The 12,725-nt window shown below is 51.9% G+C and overlaps 1 protein-coding gene across 3 annotated transcripts in view; it reads left to right on the top strand.

The window, feature by feature from the left end:
• Positions 1-12,725, top strand: part of MATN2 (matrilin 2) — a 121,068-nt gene that overhangs the window by 88,695 nt on the left and 19,648 nt on the right. For all 3 annotated transcript variants that reach the window (XM_047088966.1, XM_047088965.1, XM_047088964.1), the window contains 3 exons: positions 200-322; positions 3,872-3,994; positions 4,249-4,371. In XM_047088966.1, the coding sequence (XP_046944922.1) occupies positions 200-322; positions 3,872-3,994; positions 4,249-4,371 (369 nt within the window). The remainder of the gene's footprint in view (positions 1-199; positions 323-3,871; positions 3,995-4,248; positions 4,372-12,725) is intronic.

The raw sequence follows: 12,725 nt of genomic DNA, 5'->3' as shown, positions 1-12,725 counted from the left end.
GGGAAAAAGACCCATGCTGGAGAATCTAGACTTCTGATCCCAGGGTCTCCTTCCAGCCAGCTCCCTGAGAGCAGGAGCTCTCTTCTCCATCCAATAGAACACCTTATTTACTGAATATTTGCTGCGAGGGGCTGACCTCATAGCCCTGGGGGAGACCCAGAGCCTGCAGGAGGTCTGCCCTTTCTCTCTCTCTCCTCAGGAATCAACTATTGTGCACTGAACAAACCGGGCTGTGAGCATGAATGCATCAACACGGAGGAAGGCTACTCCTGCCGCTGCCGTCGGGGCTACAGCCTGGACCCCAACGGCAAGACTTGCAGCCGTGAGTGTGCCATGGTGGGGGTTCCAACGGGAGGGTGCGGTTCACACGCAGGCTCACTTCTGAAGCTGCTGGGTTTCCTGTGAGCCTGACGGTCCAACAGGCTTCACCTTCCTCGCCTCAGTTTCATCATCCATAAAATGGGACTGTTCGTGCCACCTACCTCATAGGTTTGTTTGTGGGGATTAAAAGAATCAATACATATAAAACACTTAGAAAAGTGCTGCTACGGGGCGCCTGGGTGGCTCAGTCGGTGAAGCATCCGACTTCGGCTCCGGTCATGATCTCGTGGCCCATGAGTTCGAGCCCCGCGTTGGGCTCTGTGCTGACTGCTCAGAGCGTGGAGCCTGCTTCGGATTCTGTGTCTCCCCCTCTCTCTGCCCCCTCCTCGCTCATGCTCTCTCTCTGTCTCTCAAAATAAATAAACGTTAAAAAATTTAAAAAAGAAATAAAAAAAGAAAAGTGCTGCTGAATATTAATAAGCATTCAGTGAATATTAGCTAATGTTATTATTCACTGTTGAGAGCACTGATTAAGTCAGACCCATCGGAATCTAAATCCAAGCTCTACTACATACTAGATGTGTGGCCCTGGGCAAGTTATTTAACTTTGCCAAGCTTTGATTTTCCCATCTGTTTTATTTATGTATTCATGTATTTATTTATATATTTAATATTATGTTTTTTTAATGCTTATTTATTTTGAGAGAGAGCGCTAGTGCAGGGGAGCGGCAGAGAGAGAGGGAGAGGGAGAGAATTCCAAGTAGGTTCTGCATATCAGTGCAGAGCCCAGTTTGGGGCTCAAACTCATGAACCGCGAGTTCGTGACCTGAGCTGAAACCAAGAGTCGGATGCTTAACTAACTGAGCCACCCAGGCGCCCCGATCTGCGAGGGTTTTTAAGGGGAATAGTCAGGACCGATTTAGGCTCTTAGCCTGTGCCTGGGCCAAGGAAAGCACAATGAAAGATAACCGTTCATTATTCCCACGGAGCCTGGGAGAGTGACCAGAGAGGCTCCGGGCTGGGACAAGAGGCCAAAAGAGACAGACTTCAGAAAGTACATGGGCTACCACAGGGCTGATCTGAGGGCGGAGCTGGGAAATATGGGACTTTTTGTTAAGCCTTTCTTAACTGTCTTGTGTAAGAGGCACAACAAACCCCCATTCGGTGATGTAAACGCACGGAAACTTGCAGGCTTTGCCAGCTGGCGGCTTCTGTCCTGTTTTATGAGGCACAGTCTCCACTGGTCCAGGCCAGCGGGGGCGGGGGCACACGAGCACTGCGGCCGATGCCTGGGACCCTGGTCTGCTGGGAGAGGGGCTCCGTGACATGGCCAGCGCAGAAGGGGCCCTTTGTGTGTGTGGCTTTCCACACGGCAGGCTTCACATCTGCTCCAGCTTTGGGGACAGAGATAGATTGTGAATGAGAACAGTGCAGCTGTTCAGCATTTGGACCTCAAACTGCCAGAAGGGGAAGTTTCACAGATGAAGTATTAGGGGCAGAGCAGTCCTGAGGAAAACTGGTTCCCCTTCAGTCGTTAGGGGGAACAAAGTACCTCGATTAGGCTTTCTAAGGACTGATCCCAGAGGTCAACTTTTGAACTAGAAAGTTGGCACTGCTATGCATTTGCCTCTGGAAGTCTCTGAGGTCTTATGAGAAGTGAGTGGGGAGCCGGAAGTCTTCCATTTGACAAGGACACACCCTGGTCAAGGTGGATCTGGGTACAGTCTGCCTTCTTTCGGGGGTACGGGGTCTGCCAGCTGACAGCCCTGGCAAGCATCCCAGGACAGGCTGGGCATGACCTGGTTGAGCCCACATAGAGCCCCGGAGGCCATAGCCTCTCCTCCCTCCCAGCATGCCTTGAAGGAGCCTAGAGGAGCTCAGGGGGAGGGGGCCAGAAGTGACTGGGCTATACTTTTCTCTCTGGGGATCTCATAAGAAAGACCACCTGGGGGCGCCTGGGTGGCTCAGTCCGTTCAGCATCAGACTCTTGGTTTCGGCTCAGGTCACAATCTCACCATTCGTGGGTTTGAGCCCTGCATCAGGCTCTGTGCTGACAACTTGGAGCCTGCTTGGGGTTCTCTCTCTCTCCCTCTCTCTCTGCACCTCCCCTGCTGTCTCACTCTCTCTCTCAAAATAAATAAACAATAAAAAAAAAGTTAAAGGAAAGAAGACCACCTAGTCAGCTTCAAGAAAGTGTAAACCAAGTGATCTCTTCCTAGGAGTTCCCAGAGAACCGTGGTATCCTGTTCCCCTTAAGGACTCAGGGAGCCCCAGGCCATAATGACAGCCAGTCCTTATGAGGTGCACACTCTGTGAGCACTTCCCAGGCACTCACTCACTTTATCCTCACATAAGAATTTTGAGGCATCTACATTCTTGTCCCTATTTAAAGACGGGGAAACTGTGGCACAAAAAGATTAAGTCACTTTCCCGCAGTCACACGACTGGTTAACGGTGGAACCAAGGTGTGAATACGGGCTTCTGGCTCCTGAGGTCCTGCAAGCGTTTGCAGTAGGCACATCCACCAATGGAATGTTCCAGAAGACATTAGCCCCAGGCCCTTCAGGAGTCCAAGAGGCCTACTTGATGGCCCTGCACAAGGTCCTCAGTGTCTCTCCAGTCCTTGGGTGTGCTTTTTCTCCATCAAGGAAATCTGGGAGGCAGCCTGCAGGGCCGTCTGTGGGAGCGGTTCGCCACAGCTGTGTGTTCACTGTCCCTCAGTGCTCGCTGCCCAGAGGGGCCAGCTGCGCGGCGTTCAGGTGCCAGGATCGGCCACACATGCAGGCTGTGGCTTTGGTTTGTTTTCAGAATCTGGGTGTCCTGGGTATGGGGGATAAGAACACTTTTTCTGTGTCACTTCCAGAGAAAAATGAAACTATACAATGAGTTCTTTCCCAGCGATACTTAATAAGCATCCAGTCGGCGATTACTGTGTGCCAGCTACAGTTCTGAGGGCCTTACATGTATCAACTCCTCTCCTTCTTGCCACGTTCTTCTAAGAAAGCGCCCATCGTCATCCCCCTTCCTCCAGCCGGGAAATGGTGACCCGGAGGCCAAGCGACTGACTACCCAGCAGCTCTTGGCGAGGAAGGGGTTGGTGCAGGTGGGATTTGAGCCCAGCTGCTTCGATGCCACAGCCTTCAGTCTTAAGCACCGTCAGCTGTGTGGCTTTGGGCCAGCAGCTCGGCCTTCCTGAGCCTTGCTTTCCTCCCCGAGATGGGGCTCACGCCTGCCCTTAGCCCTGAGGACTGCAGATTATGGTGCCAAGGCCCTGGCACAAAGTGCTGCTGGCTTTCACACCAGCACAGGAGTCACGCGCACTTTACTCTCTAAACCCAGACACGGGAAGGAAAACAAGCAAACCAGGCTGATTTTCCGGAGACCAGTTACACCTGGTTGCACAAAACCCTCCAGCACTGCTCTTTGCGATGCCCTTGAAGTCAAAGGCCCCTATAGGCTCCCCTCTCCAGGGAGGTTTGTGTTAATGCCCCGGTGCTGGTGAGTGTTGTTCCATCAGGTTATTTTGTCTTTTCCCGTGTGGCAAACGCAGGAGTGGATCACTGCGCGGAGCAGGACCATGGCTGTGAGCAGCTGTGTCTAAACACCGAGGAGTCCTTCGTCTGCCAGTGCTCAGAAGGCTTCCTCATCAACGAGGACCTCAAGACCTGTTCCAGTGAGTCCCCCTCTATGCTTCTCTTACATGGAAAAGGTTTGCAACACGAGTGGAAAATCTGACCGCTGCAGAGGAGGGCGCCTCGTGGTCCTCTCCTTCTCTGCTCTGGGGAGATTGTGGGGGATGTCCCCTGGGGACCGCATGCCTTGGTGGAGTGGGTGGGGGGCGGATAAGCAAGACTGTGGTCACTTGACTCCCCTCATCAGTAGCTCAGAGGCTTACTGACCACCTCAGCTGGCTGTCTGGTTTTGCAGGGGCGGATTACTGCTTGCTGAGCAACCATGGCTGCGAATACTCCTGCGTCAACACGGACACATCCTTTGCCTGTCAGTGTCCCGAGGGACACGTGCTCCGCAGTGACGGGAAGACCTGTGCCAGTGAGTGCTCTGGGTCTGGTGACCAGCGGGACTTGCCACCGGCGGTCTGTGGGTGGAGCATGTGCCAGGCTGGGCTTCGCGGGCACTGAGTGTGGGTTGAAGGCCGCTCTCAGTGATTTGAGCCCCGGTGCCGCTCCCCCTGCCTGGGAGCTTCCTCGCCCTACGCCCCAGCACAGCTTTTTCCTACTTCTGCCGTCTGCCGCGGGGCCATTTCGAAGCTGGACAGGGCCTTATGTCTTGGCCTCGTCTTCTCTACCACAATCTGGCAGAAAGTGGTAGCTGGCCTGCAATGCGCAATAATGATGGTGATGTGGACCCCTTGTTCAAGTCTGACTTCATGCCGGGCACTGTGCTAAGCACACACAACCCCGAGTTCCAGCAATACTGTGGGACCCCCATCATGCGGTGAAACTGCAGCTCGGGTTAAGGAAGGAGCCTAAGGTCACCCCTTTTAGAGGGTGGGTTCCACTCTGGTCTGTGTAACTCCAGAGTCAGTTCTGGGAGAAGGGGAGACTCCTGGGAAACCTTCCCTCTCCCATCCTCATAACCTAGCAGCAGATGGAGAAGTTGGCAGTGATGTTTCCTGGGTACATGTTTCCTTGCAGCTGGCCCCAACTCCTGCTCCATTAATTTAAAAAAAAAAAAAAAAAAAAAAGCCCTTGGACCTCCCTCTCTCCTCACTCAAGAATCTTATGCTTTCTGCCCTCCAATCCAAGCAGACTAAGGTAAAAATTTTAAAAATGGACACTTTGACAGAAGGTGTCAGCAATGGAGGAAAAGGACTATCATTTTCTTTCCCCGTCCTGCTGGTCTTTCTGGTTACAGGGCTGGCCTCCCTAACTACTGATACAATTGTGGCCACAACCTGATGTATCTACCTTTTTCTATTGTCCATTCACATGGGCAGGTGGACTGATGCAGAGCTGGGTGTGCCCCTCCATGCAGACTGTGAGAAAACATTTCCCTAGTTTGAGGCAGATTCTTGAGTCTCGACAAATGGATTATCCATTTATGGCTAACGTGTGGCTGCCTGCCTGACAGCTGCCTCCTGGACCGCTGCTGCAGCCAGCACGGAGAGGCTGTGGGCACTGGGGTGCAGAAGGAGGGTGGGTGCGTGGAATTGCATCGACATTTGACTGCATGCCGGAGCCAGCTGCGTGGGTTTTTTTATTGGTTTGCTTTCATTTTCCATCATCTTAGATTATCCATGCCCTTCCTTTGTCCCCTCCGCTCACTGTGATCATCACGGGCTCACTATAAACTGGCTGCAGGACTTCTAAGAAATTCTCACGGCCCTTCCCAACAAGCGCTGTCCCTTTTCCTTACAATCACATGCCCCCTTCCCCTCCTTACCCAGGTCCACCGCTGATTTATGGCACTGACCCTTTTAAATGTTGCGCGTTTTCCCTTTAACTGAAGTACAATCAGAAGTGAGTTTTGATGTGTATATATCTATGTACGGTTGTGACTGTATGAAAACTTGTGAGATCCTCAGATGGGTTAGAATTATCCTTTGGGAATGGTGGTACCTAAGAGACGGTGGTACCAGCAGCTGATACATAGGCGTTGAGCTATTCCCCTAATTGAAGGCTGTCTGTCTGCCCCGGGATGATTCAGTCTGGCTGCCCTGTCCTGTAATAACGGGCTCTGTTTTCAGTGTGGCCATAGTTAACTGGGGGCTACATTTCCCAGCTCTGTGCCAGATGACAAAGAGCCTGATGACATGACTCCAACTTTTTGGAAAAGCCTGCTGAGCTGTGGAGCAGGGGGGCCTGCTGGGGGCCCGCCAGGCCTGGCTCACTGTATAAGGGTGTCCTTCGCCCTTCAGAAAGGCAGCCTCCACATAGAGCCTTGATAGAAGATGGCCTGAAGAACCCAGAGCAGACCCAGGGTCCCAGGGCCCTGGAACTAAGTGGGCATTGTTACCCCCACACCCCTGGGCTCTCTGGCCTCTGGGATGAAACCTGTCCTCCCTTCATCCTGAACTTGGCCTCCAAGCTGTGATTGCCTAGATTCTCCCCAGGAGCCTTCCTTGCCTTGAGAGGTTGATGCACATAGTAGGGGGTCAGGTGGGGAGGGTAATGGGGCAATGAGACAGTGTCTTCTATGAGCTGCAGCTGAGAGGCCTCTCCCACCCTCTAGCTCCTGGTGATTTCCCCGCAGTAGACCATTGGCAAGGGCATCCCAGCCTCAGGCAAGTCCACAGTCTGGATGTGCACGGAGCACCCAGCCCACTGCACCTCCAGCTGCCCTGTCTCCACGCAGCACAGCCTTCCCTTCCCACTCTTGCGGGTGGAAACCAGCCTGCGGATGATGTTCCCCACGGGAACTTTCTGCTGCCAGGCCCCACTGGCACCTCCTCTTCTGCACCCCCTGCCGGCACAGCTGGCCTCTCCTACCCAGGACTCGCCCTGTGGTATGGGACTCTTTGTACACATCTGAGAACTAATGTGGCAGAGTAGAAAGGATGCTCAACTGAAGAGCCCAAAGGCTGGGTTTGAACCTTGTTGCTTCCACCCTGGGCAAGAGAGTTGACCCTTTCTGGATCTGATCGCCCAACTGTCAACTTGGAATGATTATTCCTGTTGCCACGTGGCACAGGGAGAGACAAAATTTGATGTGCTTTGGGAACTTGTAAATTGACATAAACCCCTAAGGTACCCTTGCTGTGGTCTTACCTCTCACTCGCACGGTTACACTGCCCTGTACTGAGGACAAGACTGAGGCAGCGCCTTGCCCTGCGGCGTGGAGGTCTGCTTCCTAGGGCTGGGCCTGCTTCTGTGGGAGGGGTCCTAGAGATGGGCCACTCTGGGGAAGGTCACACTCAGGAGCCCAAGGGCTGCCCTGGGGCGGCCCTTGCTTCCTTGTGGCGAGGGGAGGGTGCTGGCAGGGATCTGGGCCAAAAGCTGCAGAGCACTGGGAATTCTAGTCCAGCCACCACAGGTAGGTCTGTGGAGGCCTTGTCAAGACCTGATACTCCCTGCTTGACTTTGAAGGGAAGCAGCTCCGAGCAAAGGTAAATGGGGTGTTGTAATCTGCTCAGGCTGCCATAGCAAAGTACCATGGGTTGGGATTTTCTCACAGTTCAGGAGGCTGTAGGTCCAAGGTCAAGGTGCCAGCGTGGTCAGGTTCTGGTAAGAACCCTCTTCTTGGCTTGTGGATGGCCGCCTTCTTGCTGTGTCTTCACATGGTGGTGGGTGAGGAGAGAATAAGCTCAAAGGGCACTAATCCCATCATGGGGTCTCCACCTCGTCTAAACCTAACTACTTCCCCAAAACCCCACCTCAAATGCCACCACACTGGGGGAGTAGGGCTTCAACATATGAATTTGGCAGGGAGGGTGGGGGAGGGGGGCACAATTCAGTCCATAGCAGGGAATGAGGGGAGAGGACCACCCTCACCCTCAATGTATTGTAAGTTCGATGGAGCAGAAGGAAGCTTAGAGGTCTTGCATTTCTTTTGTGGTAAAGAAGCAGAGGAAGGAAACTGGTGCCTCCAAGCTGGCCCTGAGGTTCGGTGGAAGAGTCAGGAATAGAACCTGGGTCCCCTGATTCAGGACCTCTTGCCCAGATTGAGATGCCCTGTAAAAGTAGGTCTCACTTCAGCTATTTTTCTGGTTTGTCTCAGCAAAAGCCATTACAGAGTCAGCAAATGATTGGCTGCTCCTAGTTTTATTATAAAAAAATGCCAGAAAATGGTGTAATTCTATCTCCCGGGCCCCGTTACCCTCTTGGCAGGCCCCTGTGGCTCTCCTCCCTCTGGGGTGGGGTTGGTTCAACAACCTCCTACGTGGAACCGCAGACACAGGATTGCCATCTGTCATCACCGCAGAGGTGCGAGTCCCCGGAACACGTGACCTTATGATCGCTGTACCACAGACATCCGTGACTCATCGGATGTGGGATCCAGATGTGAGCGCTCAGCCCGCATCCGGACACAGGGCTGCTAGATGTGGGTCCTAAAAACCTAAAAACCTGTGCTTTGTCCCGAAATGTGTCATCATCCTGATCACAAATTGTAGATCTCATTCACGCTGAGGGTTTAATTACACGTGTGGACCTGCCTCCTGAAGGTTGAAAGGTAGAGGAGGCTGCTGTTGGAGGGAAAACGTTTTCTTCCCACATCCTGAGATTTCTCGAATGTCTTCTCATCCATTTCCTGTAAGTGATGGTTCCCAATAGAGTTTGTCCTCGCTCTCGTCTCTGGATTTAGTCTGGGTACTTCTGTAAGCTCTTGGTCCATTTGTTCCCATTCTCCACAGGTGTTTACCCCGTACCGTCAGTGGGCTGGGCGCATCACGCTGGGCGCTGGGCTTCTCTGGGGTTGATGCCGGTTCAGTTTCTGCCCTGACAGAGTTTAAAGTTTTTTAGGGAAGAAAGATATTAGAAACCTCTCTCGTGATGTGGAAAGAAGAGGTACCACAGAAGCATGCGCCGTGGTGGGGGGGGCCTCAGCTAGTCTAGAGAAAGTTTCCGCAGAAAGAGATGTTTGACGGGCCATCTGGAGACTGAAGGAGAGAGCAAGCCAGAGATGGGGGGTATTATGGACCGAATGTTTGCATCCTCCTAAATTCATATGTTGAAATCTTAACCACCAAAGGTGATGATATTAGAAGGCGGGGCTTTGGGGGTGATGAGATCCTAAGCATGGGAGGGCCTTCATGAATGGGATTAGCGCCCTAATAAACCAGATCTCACAGAGGCCCCCTAGCCCCTCCCGCCATGTGAGGATACTAGGGGAAGTCTACAGCCTGGGAGAGAGTCCTCACGCAACCACACTGGGACCCTGATCTCAGACTTACAGCCTCCAGAACTGTGAGCTATAGATTTCTGCTGTTTCCCAGCCACCCAATCTGTGGTGTTTTGGTTTAGCAGCTGGAACAGCCGAAGACAGAGGAGGAAGAGCATCCCAGGCACAGGAAACAGCGTGTAGAGGCCCAGGTGCAGAGAGTGAACTGGAGGAAGTTGAGTGTTCAGAGTACTGAGTACCGAGCACTGAGTGCCAGAGGGTGGCGGGTGAGAACCGGACCTGGAAGGATAGGAGGGGACAGATCACCGGCAGCGTTTAGACTTCCACTAAACTGTTTGGAGGCCTGGCCTCCCTTGAGAAAACTATTTTCTTTTGTCTTCTGCGAACCTCCCAGTCTGAGTAGACTCCACCGAGCCAGGATGACCACTGCATGTGCCACTGGAAACATGGGGGTGGTGGATTTGTGGTCTAATCACACCTTTGCCCCCAGCCCAGCTGACACGACTCACCTCTGCAGAGGGACTCTGGGAGAGTCACTTCCCCTCTCTGGTCATCGGCTTCCTCAACTGTAAAATAAAAGGCTGGACCTGTTTATTGCCCCGGCCCCTTCCAGCCCAAAGATGAGGCTAGTGCTCCAGAAACACCTGCTGAATGAATGATCTCCTTGCTGGGGTACCCACCGTTGTCCCGGGGCTGAAGGCACCCCGTGGTCATGAGTCAGGGATGGTGGCTCGCTTTGCCTGTTGCAGAACCACTGGAGTCCTTTCCTATAGGGGAGTGTCTGGCTCTGGGCAGAAGCTGACTCCAAGCTGGTTTCCAGACTTGGTTGAATAGGAAGCAGCTAGAACCTGAGCTCAGGAAGGTGACTACAGCCCATCTTCGGCATTTTCTTTTTCTTTTTTAAAGTTTTATTCCTTTAGGTAATCTCTACACCCAATGTGGGGCTCCAACACCAGACCCCAAGATCAAGAGTTGGATGCTCCTCTGACGGAACCAGCCGGGTGCCCCCCATATTTTGGCGTTTTCTAATTTACCACAGGTGGTTCCTTAATTTACGAGTGACCCAGAACATCCCTGACATGCAGAAACTGGGCGTCTTGTTGAGGAAATGTGAAGGGTACACTTTGCAAGGCTGGTGTAGGGGAGAGAGTGAGGCCCACCAGCATCCACCCTCCACAGGGTTCTCGTTTAAAACATCTACACCCGGGGCTCCTGGAGGGCTCAGTCAGTTGGCCTTGGACTTCGGCTCAGGTCATGATCTCACAGTTCATCAGTTTGAGCCCCACGTCAAGCTCTGTGCTAACAGAGCAGAACCTGCTTGGGATTCTCTCTCTCCCTCTCTCTCTGCCCCTCCCCCACTCACACTCTGTCTCTCTCTCTTTCTCTCTCTCAAAAATAAGTAAACATTTAAAAAATTAAAATAAAATAAAATAAAACATCTACACTAAACCCCTGGGAGGAGGGTCTGGTTACCCTTGATTTTCAGAGTAGAAAACAGAAAATGTCTCCTGTTACTCACCGGGTATTTACAGGGCCTGTTGTGTGTCAGGCCTTGTGCTGGGCGCTGGGAGATGGAGGGAAGGGCAGGTATGGTCTGTGGTCCCTTGATCAGAGCCCATGGGAACACAGTCCAATGAGGAGGCGGGCGAAAACCTAAACCAACATATGACTACCTGTTCAGTGACAGTGGTGACGTTACCAGAGAGGCAGATGCCTACTGGTTGGAGGCCCTGTGTGGGGAGGTCCGGGAAGACCTCCAGAGATGGTGGGGGAGGAAGGAGAGGCAGATGGCCGTGCAGACCACAGTGGTGGGAGGGCCTTGGCTTGGTACTGAGGTACGCACTGAAAGACGGCGCTCAGAGCTAGGGAGGGCGGGCAAGATGAAGCTGAAGGGAAGGTCCTGGGAACCTTGCCAAGGATCCTGTGTCTTTTCTGAAGATCCTCAGGGTCTCAGGCAGAAGGAGGGAGTGAGGGGAGAAGATGCGCCTTTTAGAAAGAGGACTCAGGACGAGACCGGAGGGCGTAAAAGGTGTGTGGGAACAAGTTAGTAGATGATGCAGCAGCCCAAGAGGAAGACAGTGGTGCTTGGTTCGTGGTGGTCGAGGTGTAGAGTAATCTAGACACTTGAGAGGGTCTCTGAGCATAAGGTCTGAGTCTGCTGCCACATCCCACCCCTGGTAGTTTATTGGCATCATCTGTGGGGCTTTTAAAACAGCCAGGCATCCAGGAAGCACCCTAGCCTCCCTGAAGCAGAGAGCATCTTACGCTGATGTAACATCATTAGAAGACAATTTGGAAATGCTCTTACCTTTTAACTAGACATTTCTGCTTCTGGATATTTATCTTTCAGATATACCTTCACATTGCATGTAAAACCATGTGCACAAGAATATCCACTGCAGTGAATTTCATAATGCTAGAAGACTAGGCACCACCTAAATGCCCATCCAATAAAACATTGATTAAATGAATTATGGTACGTGCTTTAAAAGTAATGAGGTAGGGGCACCTGAGTGAGCATCCGGCTCTTGATTTTGGTTCAGGTCATGATCCCAGGGTGGTGGGATCGAGCCCCACATCTTAGTGTGGAGCCTGCTTAGAATTTTCTCTCTCTCTCTCTCTCTCTCTCTCTCTCTCTCTCTCTCTCTTCCCACCACCTCCTGCCCCTCTCGCCCACTTACACTCTCTCTCTCAAAAATTTTTTTGTAATTTATTTTTTATTTTTTTATTTTTAAATATTTATTTTTGAGACAGAGACAGAGCATGAGCAGTGGATGGGTAGAGAGAGAGGGAAACACAGAATCTGAGACAGGCTCCAGGCTCCTTGCTGTCAACACAGAGCCCAATGCAGGGCTTGAACTCACAAACCATGAGATCATGACCTGAGCTAAAGTAGGATGCTTAACCTACTGAGCCACCCGGGTGTCCCCCCACCCCCGCCCCAAGAATTTTTTTAAAAAAGTAATGATGTAGACTATCAAAGGTGAGAGAAAGGCATGCTCTTCATTGTAAACACTTTGTTTCCCATAAGAATTTTTATTTAAATTTTAACTTATTTTTAGAATAGATCAGTGGTTTACATGGTTGAAAAGCCAAAACAATACAAAAAGACATACACTAAGAAGGTTTGCTCCCCCTCTTGCCTTTCCATCCCATTCCCTACCTCCAGTTCCTATCCATATGTGGTGGTAGCCAGCCTCCAAGATGGCAGCCGGAGATCCCCATCTCCTGGGATTCACACACTTGTGTAGTCCCCTCCCTCACTGTTGGTCTGTGTGACCAATAGCATATGGAAAGAATGATGGCTTGTCACTTCTCAAATTAAGTTATAAAAGACACTGTGGCTGCTATAGTGAGTGTTCTCTCGTTTCTTGGATCATTCAGTTTAGGGGAAGCCTTGTTGTAAGCTGCCCCGTGGAGAGGTCCACGTGCTGAGGAACTGAAGCCTCCAGCTAATAGCCAATGAGAAACCTAATCCTGCCAATAAAGACGTGAGTGTGCTCAGAAGCACGTCCTATAGCTTCACTAGAGCCTTGAGATCACTGCAGCCCCAGCCAACAGCTTGACTGCAGGCTCATGAGAGGCCCTGAGTCAGAACTGCCCCG

Source organism: Lynx rufus, unplaced genomic scaffold (genome assembly GCF_022079265.1).
Source record: "Lynx rufus isolate CCGP_SWC_20201006 ecotype Redwood Valley unplaced genomic scaffold, mLynRuf1.p SCAF_26, whole genome shotgun sequence".
Classification (NCBI taxonomy): domain Eukaryota; kingdom Metazoa; phylum Chordata; class Mammalia; order Carnivora; family Felidae; genus Lynx; species Lynx rufus.
Note: the sequence above shows the minus strand (reverse complement) of the source record. Positions and strands in the feature narration are given on the sequence as shown.